At 54.6% G+C, this 16,063-nt stretch overlaps 1 protein-coding gene across 4 annotated transcripts; it reads right to left on the bottom strand.

The window, feature by feature from the left end:
* Positions 1-79: 79 nt before the first annotated feature.
* On the bottom strand, positions 80-14,700 carry IKBKE (inhibitor of nuclear factor kappa B kinase subunit epsilon). Of its 4 annotated transcripts, XR_009820272.1 has the most exons (22): positions 14,526-14,700; positions 14,310-14,408; positions 13,432-13,572; positions 12,925-13,054; positions 12,263-12,444; positions 11,821-11,981; positions 10,887-10,997; positions 10,413-10,592; positions 9,865-10,067; positions 9,405-9,469; positions 9,238-9,329; positions 8,557-8,658; positions 7,592-7,667; positions 7,380-7,492; positions 7,023-7,099; positions 6,766-6,805; positions 5,907-6,008; positions 4,005-4,101; positions 3,486-3,589; positions 3,191-3,262; positions 2,338-2,536; positions 80-372 (listed from the first exon to the last, which is right to left on the bottom strand). XR_009820272.1 is itself a non-coding variant. In XM_062013715.1 (21 exons), exons 2-21 carry the CDS (start codon positions 14,394-14,396, stop codon positions 2,503-2,505), a joined length of 2,169 nt encoding a protein of 722 aa, XP_061869699.1. In that variant the 5' UTR covers positions 14,397-14,408; positions 14,526-14,700; the 3' UTR covers positions 668-2,502. The 4 variants fall into 4 exon arrangements, 3 of the variants coding, with proteins under 3 accessions (XP_061869699.1, XP_061869700.1, XP_061869701.1); XM_062013715.1 differs by lacking the exon at positions 80-372 and having other exon boundaries at positions 668-2,536; XM_062013716.1 differs by lacking the exons at positions 80-372; positions 14,310-14,408; positions 14,526-14,700 and adding an exon at positions 13,732-13,759 and having other exon boundaries at positions 668-2,536.
* Between the last annotated feature and the right edge of the window lie 1,363 nt (positions 14,701-16,063).

The following is a 16,063-nucleotide window of genomic DNA, read 5'->3' on the forward strand; positions in this document are numbered from 1 at the left end:
GCCTCTCATGAATTCCCGAGGATAGGGTAAGCCAAGGACATCTAAATCCTTTTCAAGGATTTTAATTTGAGGGATGAAATAAAACACTGGCTCTGAGTTACAAAATCCTAGAGCCATAAGCAGTCACTAATAAGAGCTTCAAACCAAAGGAGCAATAATGCAGCTTGAAAAAGTCTGGTTTTGTTCTGTGCTAAATAGAAAGATTACATTTTGGAAGGTCTTTTTCTTCCCCATTCAGAATCCCGATTCACTTTCATGCCTCCTCTGCTTCTGCTTGAGGAAAGCAGCAGATTTATTCACAGACAAGTTATTTCCCAAAAACTTGGTGGTTTATCTTATGTTCTTTCCAGACCATTAAGGATAAGGAATCACCTGCAAGAAAGAAAATTACTTTTCTGAGGGTAAAGATCTACCTGGCACCTGGCTGGGAACCTGCCAAGACCCTTCTGGATGTTTGCTTCTGCACTGCCATCCTGGGGCACAGGTTTGCAGCGTTGGGGTGTGGGAGGCAGGAGGGGATCTCCACCACTGGCAAAGGGCTTTGCTTCCCCTTACCCCCAAGGAAATCCCCAGAGCCTGCAAGAGGAGCAGCTTGCACAGCCCTGCTCCAGCTTGCAGACTACTTCCCCTGAGAGATGCTCTGGCAGAGGCTGACATCCCCAGGGAAAGTCCTCCCCAAGGCCAGAGGACCCTGTGTCCACAGGTCACGGGCTGGAGGCTGTGCCAGGGCTGCCCACGCTGCAGACCTCAGCTTCCAGCACAGATAAATGCAGAATCACTTGTCAGCACAGGAAGCTTTGGCTCCCACCTGCACAGAAGATGTAGCAGGGTCATTATCTTTCTCACCTGCCTCTGTAGGTATTCAGATCTGACAGCACATGAAGATCTTTTAGGCCCAGGGTGAAAATATTCGGGGAAAAAAACCCTTAATTAACATTGACAGGAAAATTCCTCTTTCATTTGGATTCTGGGAGTCCCCTGTGCAGCTGCTGTGTTGTGGCAGTTTGAGCATGACAAAGGCTATTAGCAAAACCTCTTTTTTCTTTATGCCAAGAAATAAATCCCTTTTTGTTGAAGCCAAACACGTTCCAGGTTGTACACTCAGCAGGCACGAATCAGCACAGCTCCACTGAACCCCAGGAAGTGTGGCAGCAGCCTCTGCCTGGGCTCCCTGCCCTGTTCCTACAGGGGATGGCAGTGAATTCCAGCTGGATTCAAAGTAATGATCGTTATAAAACTAGAAGAGTCCTAGAAAATGACTGGTGGGAGAAAAGCTTTTAATTTGATGGCTTAGTTCCACCTCTTCTACAGTAAGGAGTTGGGTTTGACAGTCAGGATGTTGGTTTTTACAATGCAAACGACTGGGAAGGTTTGGTGCCAAATTGCGCCCGGGAAGGTTTCCTGGGCGGGAGCAGCTCCTGGCCTGTTCCTACACGACAGCGAAGCGGGTGCAGCCCTGCAGCCACCACTCCTGCCTCATTTTGCTCCTTTGCTGAGACTTGGAGCAGCACTGCAGGAAGATTTTCAGCTCCAAGGATGCCCTATTTTGGCTCATGTCCCCCTGCAGGGGTTAGAAATGCTTGCTCCTGATCCCAGGAGCAGCCATGCTGACAGCCCTTGTCCTGTCCCTGCTTCAGCTCTGCCTCCAGGCACAGGCAAGTGACGAGACTCCTTGCTCTAAGGGGCTGGGGACCACCCCAGGCAACCAGAATGGCCACGGTACGCCCAAGCTGAGGGTTTTTGGTTTAGCTAATGTGTGTCACCTCCAGAAAAGAGGCTGATGAGGGAACTAGGGGAAAGGTGAAGGGCAGAATCAGGTGTTTCGTCTTCTACAGAGGGACCAGTCCAGACACGCACCCTGAGCATCTATTGAGTCAGACACCTTTGCCTGCCCAGAGGATAGCCCAACCTCTCCTTCCAGATGCACAACCAGTCCCTGGGAGGTGTAGCAGGAGGAGAGGCTGCAGTACCCATGGGCAGAAGCTGCAGCTCCTACTTTCCCCCTGCTGTCACCTTGCAGGCTGAGCCCTGGAGCCATCCTGGATCTGGTCTCTCATCCCTCAGGTACAGCTTCCCTCCTGCCCTGTGCTCCTGCCCCACTCCAGGAAGCCCCAGAGAACAGAAGTATGTTAAAAATGGGAGTAATCCCTAAACAAGTAAGAGGGCAAAAGGTAATTTATCTGTCCAGCCTCTTCCTCACCATCCATCATGGTGATACAGAGAGACTGGAAAAACATGAAGTCTTTCAAGTACTTTTTTTTTAAAGGAAAAAAAACAAACCCAAATCACTCAAACCCATTTTTCTAGTCAAACTCTCAAGGCTTGCAAGCCACTCACAGCTAATGCTGGTGAACTGTGCAAAAGTGCTGGAGCGGAGAGGTAGGACACAGATTGTTGCTCAACACGCTTGTCAATCGCCTCCGTTGCTCTGGACCCAAAGTGCTGTCAGTGTTCCCTGCTGTGGAGAGCAGTTTGCTTCAGCAGCTGCAGATTCACCATGTCTCAAATACCAGGAGCAGGGGCAACCCCACTTAACCTGCCGGAACAAAACCAAAGCCTAGAGAGGGGTTTCCTGGGCTCATGCAGTTCCAAACTACAACTGGGGCTGGCACCAATCTCTGGGCTTGTCCTGGTGTCTCCTGGGATAAGCTGTGTGTGTCAGAAGCAAGCCAGACCCCCTCCTCTGCTCTTCGGCACGATGGACATGCTGCAACAACCCCACTGGTCCTACAAAGACAGGGCTGGGCATTCCCCCAGCTCCCTGGGCAGCCTGGCACAGTGTCTAAATTCTAGGGTTTGAAGTTTCATCCAGAAACAAAACTCATCCACTTCTCAGTTGCCACCACTGAGCAGCACAGGAAAAAGGCTGGGGAAAGGGCGTAGCCATGACATAGCATTTGCAGAAGATCACACTAAAACGTCCAAGAGAGAAACCTCTGCTGCCAGACTGTGATGTAAACTTGGTGCTGTTAAAAGCCCCACATGCACCACCCCACGCGTGGCTGTGGTTGTGTTGGGCACCAGCCACAGCTCTGCACACCACAATTCATCCACAGACCGGTTCAGTCTCACCCACAGACCCCCAGGGAGCCCACCCAGACCCACAGCCCCTTCCCAGGGCAGCGTGGCCATGTCCAATGTCAGGGGCAGGAATTGCTGCTCAGAGCAGCATCTCTGGGCCCTCACTCACCGCTCGATGATGCTGTTGTTGAAGAGAAGATCACAAGTTACTGACCTCATCTGCTCCAGGAGCTCCTGCATCCTGTCAGGGACACAACCAGCCCCTTAGCCCCACGCTGCTCAGCCCCCGGCTCCCCGTGGCAGCATCTCCCGTGGAAGGGCTGAGCTGGCAGGGACACTCCATGGCGACCAAGGGAGGAAGGCAGAAGCAGGACCCAGCTTGCCCCAGCCCTGCAGACACAGAGCCTTTGCCCTGCTGCTCCAGCAGAGGGTGAGCAGCGGGAGCTGCCTCTTCCCAGACTCACCGCAGAGCCATCTCCTGGCGCGCCTGGCTCAGCGGGGCAGGTGCCTGTGTGGGAGGGTCCGGGGCTGAACTCCACTTCTCTATCTGGAGAAAGCAGTCCAGAGCCTGCAGGGAGGGAGAGAGCTGGCACCCTTGGCAGGCACCCACTGCTCACAGGGTCTGGCCCTGGAGCTGCAGTGCCTGGGCCCTCCTGTTCCCCCCCCAGGACAAGATACTCAGGGAAATGATGCCAGAGTCACACCAGCACACCCACTGCCTCAGGACAAACAAAGCAAAGTAACCAAAGGATCCCAGCCTCTCCCCTGTGGCTGTGGCACAGCTTGTCAGGCAGTCCCATTGTGAGAGCTGGATGTGAAGCATCATCTTTCTGCTACTGGAATTCTGGTATGTGGGTACAGATCCCCTCACGCCACTGCCAGGGGTTTATCCATCCCTCGCTTGTGCAGTGGGGAAAAGTAAGATCTCCAGCATGGATCACCCCCAGAGAACTGCAGCAAGAGTGGGGCAAGTGGGCACCTACCTCCTGCAGACAGTCCTGGCACTCCATCGTCTCCACGCTGCAGGCACTGATGCGGTTGCTGAGCCTCTTCAGATGCTTTTTTATCTCACAAACTTTCCTAGAAGGAAAAATGACAACGAAATCCCCAGTCAGTGGGGATCATTACATTTAATTCTGCATTGCTTTCTGCAGACCTTTCTGGATCTAAATTAAAACCCTGAAGGAAAGCAAATGAGTCACAACAGCGTTGTAATTACAGCTGCAGCTCTACTAACGGCCACCATAGGCCAGGTTATCCAGACAGCACTAACAGCAAATTAATTAGGGAAAGTGCTGCTTGCATGAGATGGCTCAAGCCCATCACTCTGTGCTGCACTAGTCAGTCCTCTGCATCCCGTGGTCTGAACATCTATTCAAAGAGGCTCCTTGGTTTTGCATTTCTTTTTGCATGCTCTCCTTTCCCATTAGAAGCATAACAAGCCCAGAAAAGCAGCACTAGTGACAGCAAAGCCCCATGTAGGTGGCACCTTGGTGGGCTCTGCCAGAGCTGGGTGGTGCCTTGCCTCTGCCACAGCCTCACCAGTGAATCCTCCTGTGATTTTCTGGGCATGGACTGCCCTGTTCCTGCCAGGGTTGAGGGGCCCCAGAGCAGAGGTGCCACACACCCACCTGATGTGCTCTTGAGTTGTATAAAAAAAGGTTTGGTTTGGCTTAAAAAAAAATCCAACAAAACAGGAAAAAATATTTAAGGTGAAGAGTCCACCTCCAGTCCCCAGAAAAACAGCCACGACACCACAAACGCTGTCTGCCAGCAGGCACGGGCTCAAAACAGGACAATTAACACTGAAGTAACAATGAATTAAAAATATCAAGTTGTGACTCATGATGCCTTCTCCCTAAGGACAGAAAAACAGGTACAAAAATACTCCAGAAAAACACCGAGAAGCTTTTCCTGCCCCTGTGAGCAAAGGTGAAAGCCTAACTTTAGTGCAGATGGGGCTCCTGTGCCACACACATTTCATGGGGCTCCAAACCTGAGAGGAATCTCACCCCGAGACAAAATCCTTGCAGAAGCCAAGGGCAGATTTCACTGGTGGGACATGATGGGAAGTGACTGTAGGCTTCTGTCCCTGAAGTGAAACCTGCCCGTGGGTGAGGGTTTGCAGCCTGGAAAGTCCCCGCTGCACAGACTGGGGCTGGAGATGGGACAGGGCAGGGACAGAGCAGGGAGCTCCCGGGGCATTCCTGAGCACCTGAGACAATATTCTAGCCTAAAATTCCCCTCTCTCTGCCCTTAGTAGGGCAACTCTATGCCAGAAACAAGGACCAGCTCAAAAGCCTGCACACACTGGCAGCTCAGGAGAATGGATGCTCCTTTCTAAAAGCAACCTGGCAATAAAAGCCCAATCTCTGCAGAATCCTCTTCCCCTAAATGCCTCCCCTCACCCCTGCTCTTTGCTGCTGTGATAGGCAGTGGGCTGTGCTCAGTCACTGAAGGGTAATTTGCTCATTGCATTATTCCCCAAATACCATTTAAGAGAAAGCCATTCCTAACAAGTAGATCTCTTCATCTCAGTAGCATTTTTTTCCTAATAAAATAACCTCTCCTCATCAGAAACTGGAGAAACCATCTGCCAGGACTCAAGCTGCATGTTTAGGAGGCTTTAAAAAAACCAAACCACCTTAAACCAAGAGGGCAGAACCCCACTGCCCTGTGTGGGAACCAGCAGCGCTTCCAGCACTCACAGAGCAGCTCCTTTAAGGTCTTGTTACCCCTTCACGACTCCCTCAGCAGCATTTACCAACATCATCTCCATCTGCATCCCAGTACTCAATAGCAGAGAGCATTCGGAAGCCCAGGTTGGTGGTGGGTTACTGAAAAGGCTCCCAAAAGCCCGAGGAGAGCTGTGCAGGGGCTGGTACCTCATCCTGCTGCTATGGAAGAACACGGCCTCCTGGTACCACTGGACACAGTCATCCTGGAAAATCAGCAGAACCTTCCTGGCCAGGTGCCCTAAATTCACCCTAAAACCAGGAAAAAAAGAGAGAACACTGTGATTTCCTTAAATAAATGCAAATGAACAACATAGTTCAGGTGTCAGGAGACCTAAAGCTGGGTCCTGAATGGAGAAAGGGACTGGATTTTGCATCATGTTATAGGGAAAACAAAACTTAATTACAGTGAAGAGGGAGGTCTGGGGGGCTGGGGGACCAGGCAGGAGAAGCCTTTGCCTTGGAGTTTAAGGTAAATGTCCAAGGTTAGGCTGAAGGTTAATTAAGATAAAGGAGCTACCTGTTAAATTTCACCATCCCTGGTATACACTGAAGTGTGCATTTTATTTCTTGCCCATGTTAAACTTCCCTGGTTTCAGTGGAAAACAAAAGGAGGTTTTTAGAAGTACAAAAGCCATCAGAGACTTTACTCCCACTGAAAGTTAAGCAGATCTGAAAGCATGGACACTTCCTAGATCAGCATCTTGGTGAACAAATCCTGTCTGATCAACAGTCTGAAATGTGCTTGGCCCTGCAGTCCAAGGCAGGATTTGGACAACAACTCCCCATCCCAAGGTCTGCAGAAGTTCTCACAGTTTCATCTGAAACAGCCTGCAAACTTTGCTGTGAAAGCTCCTGCATCGATAAACCATCACAGAAGCCACTTTTAGATGTTCCCTCTGAATGTTAGCGACCCAGGAACATGTTACATCCCCTTAGGATCCAGTCAGGGACACCAAAGCCCTGTCTGGCCACAGGGTCCTCAGAAGGGGAGAGGGTTAGGACTTACTTATCTAGCTTGTGTATTTGTTTCTCATTGTAGCTGAGCCCTGGGAAAGAGAGAGACCCATCAACACACATTTTCCTGTCCATAACACAACAAACGGGCAATTTCACAGCACACAGAGATCACTTAAGGGGCTTTTCAGGGCTGCTGCCCCTGGGACTACTGTCATGGCACAGAAATAACTGTTAAACCCAGCAAACTAAAATGATTCACTTTTCCACCAGGCCAGCACAGGCTTCCTGCTGCAGCCCTTCACTCACGCAGACACGTCCTGGCCTTCTTGAACTGTCTGTAGATCAGCTGCATCTTCTCCAGGCAGCACTCAATCTGCTGGATGCTGAAATGGGGACAGGGAAGGAGGCGTGAGGCCCCGCAAGGGAAGGGGATGAAGTTGGGGTTAAATTAGCACTTTGGGGTGAAATCCAAACACGCTGTAAGCAGAGACTCCCCAGGACTGTATCGAGGGATGTCAGGCAGCATCACAGTGCCTGCACAGCGCTGTGAGGAGCTGTTTGCAATGAGGGGCTGTGCACAGCTGGGAGCAATGTCTGCTCAGTCCAGCTGAGAGCAGCAGAGGGATTGGCAGCAGGTATTTTGGCAAAGCTGCTGCTACAAACCTTTTGTCTTCATGCACTTGCTGCCTGTGCTTCACCAGTTCAGATAAAATGCCATCCAGAGCCCCTTGAAAGTCAAAGATGTTGTGGGAGCACTGAGAGAGCTCCTCAGCGACCTGTGGGCGAGGAGCAGAGGTTGGAGCCATCAGCTGGGGTGGTGCCTGTGGCTGTGCCTGTGGCTGTGTCCCGGCCCCACGGCGCCCGCCGGGACTCACCCTCTGCAGCCGCATCTTCACCGTGGCCACGTCCTTGAGCGCTGGCCCTGTGCCGGCTGCAGGAACAGCCTCATGCCTGAGGAAAGGCAGCAAATGGATGTTCCTTTAGCAGAATACAAGCCAGAGGCAGAGAAAATCCCTCCCGTGGTGGAGGCAGCGGCGGGGCCTCTGGAGGAGCCGGGACAGGGTTTGCTCGGGCAGCGACTCTGGATCAGGGTATGGGGCTGAGCCACGAGATGCAAAGTTCTGACTTGGTAAAAACTCACACCGCTGTGTCCCATTTGTTCTCAAATTGTCAGGCTTCTACCCAGCAGCCTTATGCCAGAGGAGCTGCCGTGTGCCCTCCAGCAGCTGTCGTCAGCGTAACGGGAGCGCGGCGCCGGCAGAAATGGGACAGAAAGCGGCAGCGTCCAGCTGCAGCAGCAGCGCTCCCGGCACCTCAGCCCTGCACTAACCCTGCCGGACCCAGTGGGGACCTCGTGTCCCTCTCTTTTTAGATTAAAAGGAAACAAAGGGGCTTGCTAAAGTGAAAAGAATGAAAGAACCCAGCAGCAAAGAATCTTCCATTACAACAACAACAGGGCTATCGAGATCCTGAGGGGACTGGAACATCTCTCTGGGGAGGAAAGGCTGCGGGACCTGGGGCTGTTCAGCCTGGACAAGAGAAGGCTGAGGTGAGTCCTCATCAAAGCTGATCAGTACCTAAAGGGCAGGCTGCGAAACCAGGGACCAATCATTAAAAACTGAGGCAGAGAAACAGCCAGAGGGGCTAATCTCCCACAGCCTCACATACAATGAAAAAGCCTCTTACCTTCCAGCTACCAACTTATTCTTAGAGCTGTACTTATTTCTGATCATCCAGGCACGTTTGAGAGTCCCAGCTCTCACCTGTAGCAGCCTCATGGCAGCGTGGGTACCTGTGACAGCCCAGCGCCTGCTCCCCACGGCCGCAAAGCCACACTTACAGCACTTGGGTCTTCACCTCAGTGAGCTGCAGGCAGGTCAGCACTGAAACAGCCCCTCTCCTCTGCTCCAAGATCCTCAAGCACTCTGTTTTCAGGTTCCCACTGCCAAGAGAGAAAACACAGCCTGTCCAACACGTGCTCCCTGGCAGCTCAGCCTCCATCCTGGGGATGGGTGGTTGGGATGGAGCTAGTGGCTTCCCTCTGGCTGCTCGTGAGAAAATGGGGCTGGATGCAGGTGAGAAGGGGTGCAGGTCCCAGGCAGGGCACTGTCACACTGGGCACTGTTCCACCACTGCACAAGGATCTCCTGCCCCGAAGGAAGCGGGTGGGACAATGCAAATGTACATCAATAATAGCGATGCTGTTTTCCTCAGCATCTCCTAAACCAAGAAAAAGCGACTCAGAAGTAATAAATGGGGACAGGAGCTTCCTCACAGTCCTCAGTGGTATTTTCTTGTGGGTCCTACTCCCTCACAGCCTGGCATACGTGTCCCTTCCTTGGGCATTGTGCTGTGGTCCCTCCCAGTACCTCCCCCCACCACATTCCCCCAGACCCAGCGATCCTGGCAGTGGCTGGAAACCCCCCAGAGCGATTCAGCTCTTTCAGACACAGATCCCTCGGTGCTGGGAAGGGCTGGGTCAGCCCCACACCCCGCTCCCCACGGCAGCCCCGGCACTCACATGACCCAGTGCAGCCCCCTGGCCAGCAGCTCCCGGCAGCGCCGCAGGGCCCGGGCCAGGCGCAGCGTCTGGTGTGCGGCCCCCACCGCGCTCTGCAAGGCAAAGGCTCTGCCCAGGCTGTGCCCCACGGCCGTGCCCACGGCTCCCCACACCCCCCACACACACACCTTGGCTGCGCTGCAGTCGGCCACCACGTCCACCTTGGGGGCAAGCCTGGGAAACTCGAGCGATGCTGCAGAGACACAGAGGTGACGATGCTTTGCAGAGTCAGCCCCGAGCCCCCTAAGCCACAGCTGCCACCCACAGGAATGTCTCCCACCCTTGCAGCTGCTCAGGATTTCAGGCACAGGAGCTGTGGTGATGCCCAAGACTCAGTGCAACCCTTCAACATATTCTGCAGACATGGATAAAGGCACAAATCACCTACACAGCCCAGTGTGGTGGGGGTCGGTGGAGCAACTGCACGTGGCAGGGGGAAAAACAACCCAGAAACCTCCCAGTCCTGCTCTGGCACCAGAACTCCCACCCCCGCCCCATGCATTGGAGTCTATTGGGATGCTAATTTAAGCAAATCCCTTTGGGCACCCATCCTGTGCCACAACACAGCTCCAAGCCAGGGGTACTCACGGTCTCTGTATCTCACTCCCACCACCTCTTCTGGTTGCTCAGCAGTGCTCAGCAAGATCAGAGGATTGTGCCCTGTGGTTTTGCAGAAATTATGAGCTTGTAGATTAGGATCCAACTCATACAGATGACCTTCAAAAAAATACTCTTGATGGTGAGGGACAATGTTTGTCTGTTTGAAGACAGCATCTAAAAACTTGGTGGTACTGAAATGTAAAAGAAATAAAAAGGATGGAGAATAAATGACAAGGTGAGTGCCCAGATTTCCATCATTTTAACAGCCTCCTGCCCTCTTTTCAGAGCAAAACCTCCCATGGTGTCAGCAGAGCCCCTCAGAATCCCCCACTGGGGCTCTATGTGCCATGCCAGAAGCCAACAGCTCCTGAACAGTGCACTCCCCAGCAAACGTGGGGTTGGGCCTGGTTTGTTTTAGCTTGGTTTAAACTGCAGTGCAAAGGGGATGGGCACTCTCCCTGGTTCACTGACTGAGGTGAGGGGCTGAGGCTCCTGAGCTCCCAAATTCACTGTTAGCAAGGCCTTGGCGTCCTCACGTGTTGTAGGAGTGGATGTAGATGCGGTGCGAGGACGCCTGCTTCAGGGAGAAGATGTCGACCACGATCCTGTGCAAAATGTCATTGGTCTCTGCAAAAAACTGGTCGAAGCCCCAGCACTTCTCCTGATCTGTCTCCAGGATGTTGGCCAAAATGGGTATCAGCTGGTCCTTCAGCCCTCTGCAGCAGGGGAAGAGGAGATGTTTGCACAGAGTGGCATAACCCTGAGCCATAAACCCCACAGGTATGGGGAGAGGCGCAGCCCCTCTCCTAGGGCTGAGTCCCCGTCCCCATGGAGCTGCTGCTGTGTCTCACACCCCCTTTTCCCAGCTGTAAAGCAAAGACTTGGGCTGAGGGCTGTGAAATCTGTAGGTGAGAAGCTCCTATGTCTCCTTCAAACCTCCCAGGCTGTCTGAGGAGGGATTCCCTCTCCTGCTATGGTGCCAGGAGCTGGGCCTGGCATGGGACACTCACTCAGAGAGCTGGCAGGTGAGTGGCAGCTCATAGCTCCACTCGATGCTCCCGTTCTCCTGCCTCTGGACCCCTGCGATGGCTCCGGGAGGCTTCTCGGTGGTAATTTTATACCTGTTGAAAGGAAATCGCTCGCAGCTGAAATGAGCCAAGTGGCCTCTGTTTGGGCACTATCTCCCTTGGGTTCAGCAAAGAGGAAAAGGGTAGAGTGTGGAGAGACTGGGAAAGTCACAATTTACAGGAAGAAAAAAAGTGCACAGAGGGAAAATACTTTACGAAGCAGCCAAAAACTTTAAAGTAAACATTAACCCTGTCTGGAGAGGTTGGACCTGATGATCTTAAAGGTCTTTTCCAACCATAATGATTCTATGATTCTATGATTAAGCAAGGCTCTGGGGCTGGCCAGAGAAGGCTGAGGGGCCCTTACCAATGCTTATCAATACCTAAAGGGTGGGTGTGGAGAGGATGGGGACAGTCTTTGTTCTGTGGTGCCCAGTGACAGGACAAGGGGTAACAGCACAGGCTGGAACACAGCAAGTGCCCCTGGCACAGGAGGAGAAATCCCTTTGGCGCTGAGGTGAGGGAGCCCTGGCCCAGGTTGCCCAGGGAGGGTGTGGAGGCTCCTTCTCGGGAGGTTTCCAAACCTGCCTGGACACATTCCTGTGCCCCCTGAGCAAGGGGAATCTGCTTTAGCAGGGGCTGGGGCTGGATGAGCTCTGCAGGGCCCTTCCAGCCCCCGGGATTCGGTGGTGTACACTCTCCATGGGCTACATTTCAGAGCTTTCTCTGTCATATGAGATCAAATGAGTAGTCCCATGGTGCTGCTGGCATGCACCAAGCCAGAGCCCGTTTGTCCTGCAACCCCCAGAGCCACCAGCCATGGTCCCACCTCCCCAGGCAGCAGCACCCAGCCCTTCCAGCCAGACACGGCACCTACATGATCTCCTTGTTCCTGCGAGGTCCTCCAAAGGGGACGAAGGGGAGGCTGCCTGTGGCTGCGTGGTAGAAGGTGACGCCAATGCTCCAGAGGTCGACAGTGACGCCGAACGCCTTCTGCGGCGGCTTGCGCAGCACCGCGCGCTCGTACACATCCGGGTGCTGCGGGGGGAGCAGAGAGCGGCGCTACCAACGCCTCCAGCACCCAGCCTGACCGCTGGCTTCGGCCTCTCCTACTGCTGCATTCTCCAAACAAAATGCCACCTGTAACTCTACAGCAAGCACGCTGAGCCCTCCCCTCTTCGAAACGTGGCACCTTTGAGATTGGGCTCTCCAAGTCACTGCTGCTCTCTACAAGTTGCCCAGCTGTTGGATGGAGGACAGGGGACCAGCTTCCCCCTGGATTCCCAGTGGCCACCAGACTGGCAACACACGGTACTCACAAGATATTCCTCTGTCCCGTAGACAGACACAAACTTTTCATCATCATCCAGCTCTCGGGCAGCCCCAAAATCTGTCAGTTTGTAGATGCTCTGCCCATCTTCCCCCATCAGCCGCATGATGTTGCCAGGTTTGATGTCTCTGTGGACGATGCCATTCTCACGGAGGTGGTTCATCCCTGACACTGGGCACAGAGCGGGAGGCACCGTGTGTGTGGGGAGATGAGGCAGTTTTCTCCCAGTGGGTTTTGTTTCTAACACATGAATGTGAGAAAGGGCAGAGAAGGGGCCAAGTCCCAGGGTTGTTTGCACTTAAATGGGGACCAGTGTGACTGGGATAATGGAGAGCATCGGTGAGCACACAGAAGGGCACTACCCTCATGCTCCTCCATTGTGGGGCACAGCCTGTTCCCACAGCTGCCTCTCAGAGCAGGTCTGCAAGGAGAAACTCTCAGACACCAGAAGGTAGAGCTCACAAACCCACCCTGGTCAGAGGGGCAATTTCTGACCACTCAGCCCAGCCCTTGCATCCCTCCCTTCCTCCCTCCATCCCAGGACCGGTGCCTGCAGGGTCCTATCAGCCCCGCGAGCTCCTGGGCTGTCCCAAGGTGGCCAAGAGCTGCCTGGCCCAAGCTAGGAGTGCAAGGAACCCCCCCTACACTCACCCACACACTGAAGCACGATGAGGAACTCAGACTCAGCCAAGCCAAAAGCGTTTGCTGGGTCCTCCAGCATGTTGAGCAAGCTGCCGCTTGAGCAGTACTCCATCACCAGCACCTTCTGCTTGCTGCTGCCCTGTGCAGGGGAACAGTTGTCAGGGCTCAGCCAGCCCTGAGTCACAACTGATGGCCTTTTCCCCTCCAAGGCAGAACCATTCCTCTCCCTTGGTTGGTGGGTCCCTGGATTTCCCCCTACTCAGATAAACTAGTGTTGGAGAACATTCCTTGTACCATCAGCCTGTCCAGGGGACAACAGCAGGTCACATCTGTGCTCCAGAGCAGTGGCCCAGTGCCACCAGTGCCCCCAGTGTGAGGGGCTGGGCTAAGGCTTGTGACATGGGAGGAGGAGGAAGGCAGCCTGGGGACTCCTGCTCCCCTCCCACAGCTCAGATCAGTTCCTCTGTGTCACTGGCCTGGTTGACACCGCAGGTTCTGAGCTGAGGTCCCTCTTACCGTCTCCTCCACAGCAAATAGCTTGACAATGTTTTTATGATTCAGCTTTCTCAGCATTTCAAACTCTCTCATCTGGACCTCTTGGGGCCGGAGGTAGCTGGCATTGTTAAAGACTTTCACAGCAACCAGCTCCCCTGATTTCTGGTAAAAGAGGAAAAAGAGAAAAAGGAAATGGGAGGTGATGCCATTCACGTCCTAAAGCAGCCGCGTCAGCTCCACTGCTGCTCCGGCATCCCGCTCAGGATGCAAACTCTGTCAGTATGCCATCACTTCTGATGGCATCCCACAGCACAAGCTAACCTCTGTTATTCACCTCCCTGTGCTTTCTGTCCCCGAAGCCACAAAACTGCGCGTTTATTGAGCTTCTCAAAGAGTTTCTGGTTTGAGCTGAGCCCCCTGTCCTCGCGGGACGGGGCTGCTCAAACCATCCTCGGAGCCGCCTCTGCTGCCCCGCGCCCTGCAAACAGTTTCCTCAATAAGGTTCAAAGGCTGGCGAGGCGGCGAGTCTCCAACCCTGGCAAGTGTTTGCATGAAATATGCAAATCGCCAGGGACGGGGTTTTCAAAACCTTTGGGCATTCCCCCGAAAACAGCTTCTTCCCCTTCGGCATGCGCAGGAGCACGACTCGGCTGCGGGCAGCCCGAAAGTTGCCCTCGACCCGCAGAGCCGAGCGGGGCCCGGGGGGAAGAGGCCAAACGGAGAAAGAAAATAACCCCCGGAGCAGCCGAGGAGCCCAAGCGCAGAGCAGCCGCCGGCAGCCGAGGAGCCCCGGGCAGCCCGGGCAGGGCAGCGGCGGCAGCGCCGTGGGGCTGGACGGGTGGCGGGGCGCCGGGGTACCGTGGCTTTGGGGTGGCCACCCCCCCGCTGCCCCCACTCACCTTGTTCCGAGCTTTGTAGACACAGGCCGTGGCACCCTGGCCCAGGAGGTCCTCAGTGCTCCAGAGGTAGCTTGCGGTGCTCTGCATCTCCGGCAGCCGCTGCGGGGGACAAGCGCACGGGTCACCCCGGAGGCCCCTGGCCCTCCCCCGAACCCCGGCGTTTGCCCGTCCTCCCCCGGCAGCGCACGAGGACCACGAAGCCGCGGCGGGACATACCCCCGGCCAGGCGGCTGCCGAGCTCCCGCCCCGCGGGCACCGAGACGGCAGCAGCGCCAAGAGCTGCGCATGGACGCGCCGCCACCGCCCCGCTGGGACCAACGGCCACAGACGCGGAAAGCCGCGAGCGAACAAACGCCGGGCTGCAAGGTGGCGAGAGGCACCTCCCCGCCCCGAGAACAGAAACCTAAAGGATTGCAAAACCCGCTCTGCAAGCGCCGGCTGCGGCGGGAGGAGGAAACGCTTCAGCTTCCTGCTCGAGAAAAAAATTCCCAGCCCTGCAGCAAGTCCCCAGCAGCGGCCGGGACTGGGCTGGGCTCTGGGAGCAGTAAATGGTGCTGAGCTGCGGCCAACACGCAGCCCGGGCTGGCCAGGGAGGTGGGGAGCAGGATCCGTGTCCGGGCTCCGTGTCGGCCCTCGGCAGCCGCGGCGGCCCCAGCTGCCCCTTCCACGGGACGGGGGATGCGGGGCGGGACGGGGGATGCGGGGCGGGACGGGGGATGCGGGGCGGGACGGGGGATGCAGAGCAGATGCAGGGTGAGACACAGGGTGCTCAGGACCCCCCCGCTGCCTGTGCGGGGCAGAGCTCGTGGCAGCCTGCAGCTGCGGAAGCAGAGTGACGTGACTCTAACCGAGCAAAACTTTAAAGCACTTTGATTAAAGTCGTTTTGCTGCAGCTCAGCTAACAGGAAGAGAAAGGGATGGAGTGGCTTCTTGAAGTCATTTCTAGCTTTATTTTCTAAGCATGTGCTTGTCCCCCTCAGAATGGGATCATCAGTCTGTCCACACAGCACTGGCCAAGCTCAGGTGGCAAAGGCAGTGTGAGTGCGTGCTGCCTGGGCAGAACCCCTCACTCACCATACATAGAGACCATCGATTTGGAGATACTTGAGAAGCCTTTCCTCATACAGGAAAAAAAACCCCATGCAGATCATTTTATGTCTCAGACCACCACTGAAACTGTAGGTAAGAGCAGCGATGAGAGGTAAGTGAAGCCCCCAGAAGGAAATTCTTGCTGAGTTTCTTCTGGAGCTGCCCTAAGGCACAGAGCTGCAGCAGGCGTGATGGGGCATCGTGCACCCTGTGCTCACCCAATGCAGATTCAACTCCAGGAGTGTGAGGAGCCCATCCACAGGGGAAGTGGGGGAGGAGAGGGGTCTGTCCTGTGGTTCAGTGGCAAAAAGAAACCAAAACAAAGATCTTTCAAGGCAGAAACCCCCATATTGAGGTGTTTTCTGAGACTTCTGACCTATACACGTTGCTTTAGCTTTCGCTGATGAGTGAGCAGATTTGGGCTGGTGAGGGGTGAGAGTGATAGGAAGAAAAGAATTCATTGTAACACCCACAAAAAGATTATTTTTGGGTTGTGCTGCAAGTCTTTTCAGAGTTTTCCCAGGCATGCCTGAAAGGGAACCCAGCATGCCCTGATCCAGGAGGGTGCCAGCTTTGGAGCCCACGACACTCCAGTTAAGCAGCTCTCCTGGCAGGCAGCACACTCGGGTCCAGCCTGGGTGGGAGATCCAAACCCAGCCCCAGGG

Source organism: Colius striatus, chromosome 22 (genome assembly GCF_028858725.1).
Source record: "Colius striatus isolate bColStr4 chromosome 22, bColStr4.1.hap1, whole genome shotgun sequence".
Classification (NCBI taxonomy): domain Eukaryota; kingdom Metazoa; phylum Chordata; class Aves; order Coliiformes; family Coliidae; genus Colius; species Colius striatus.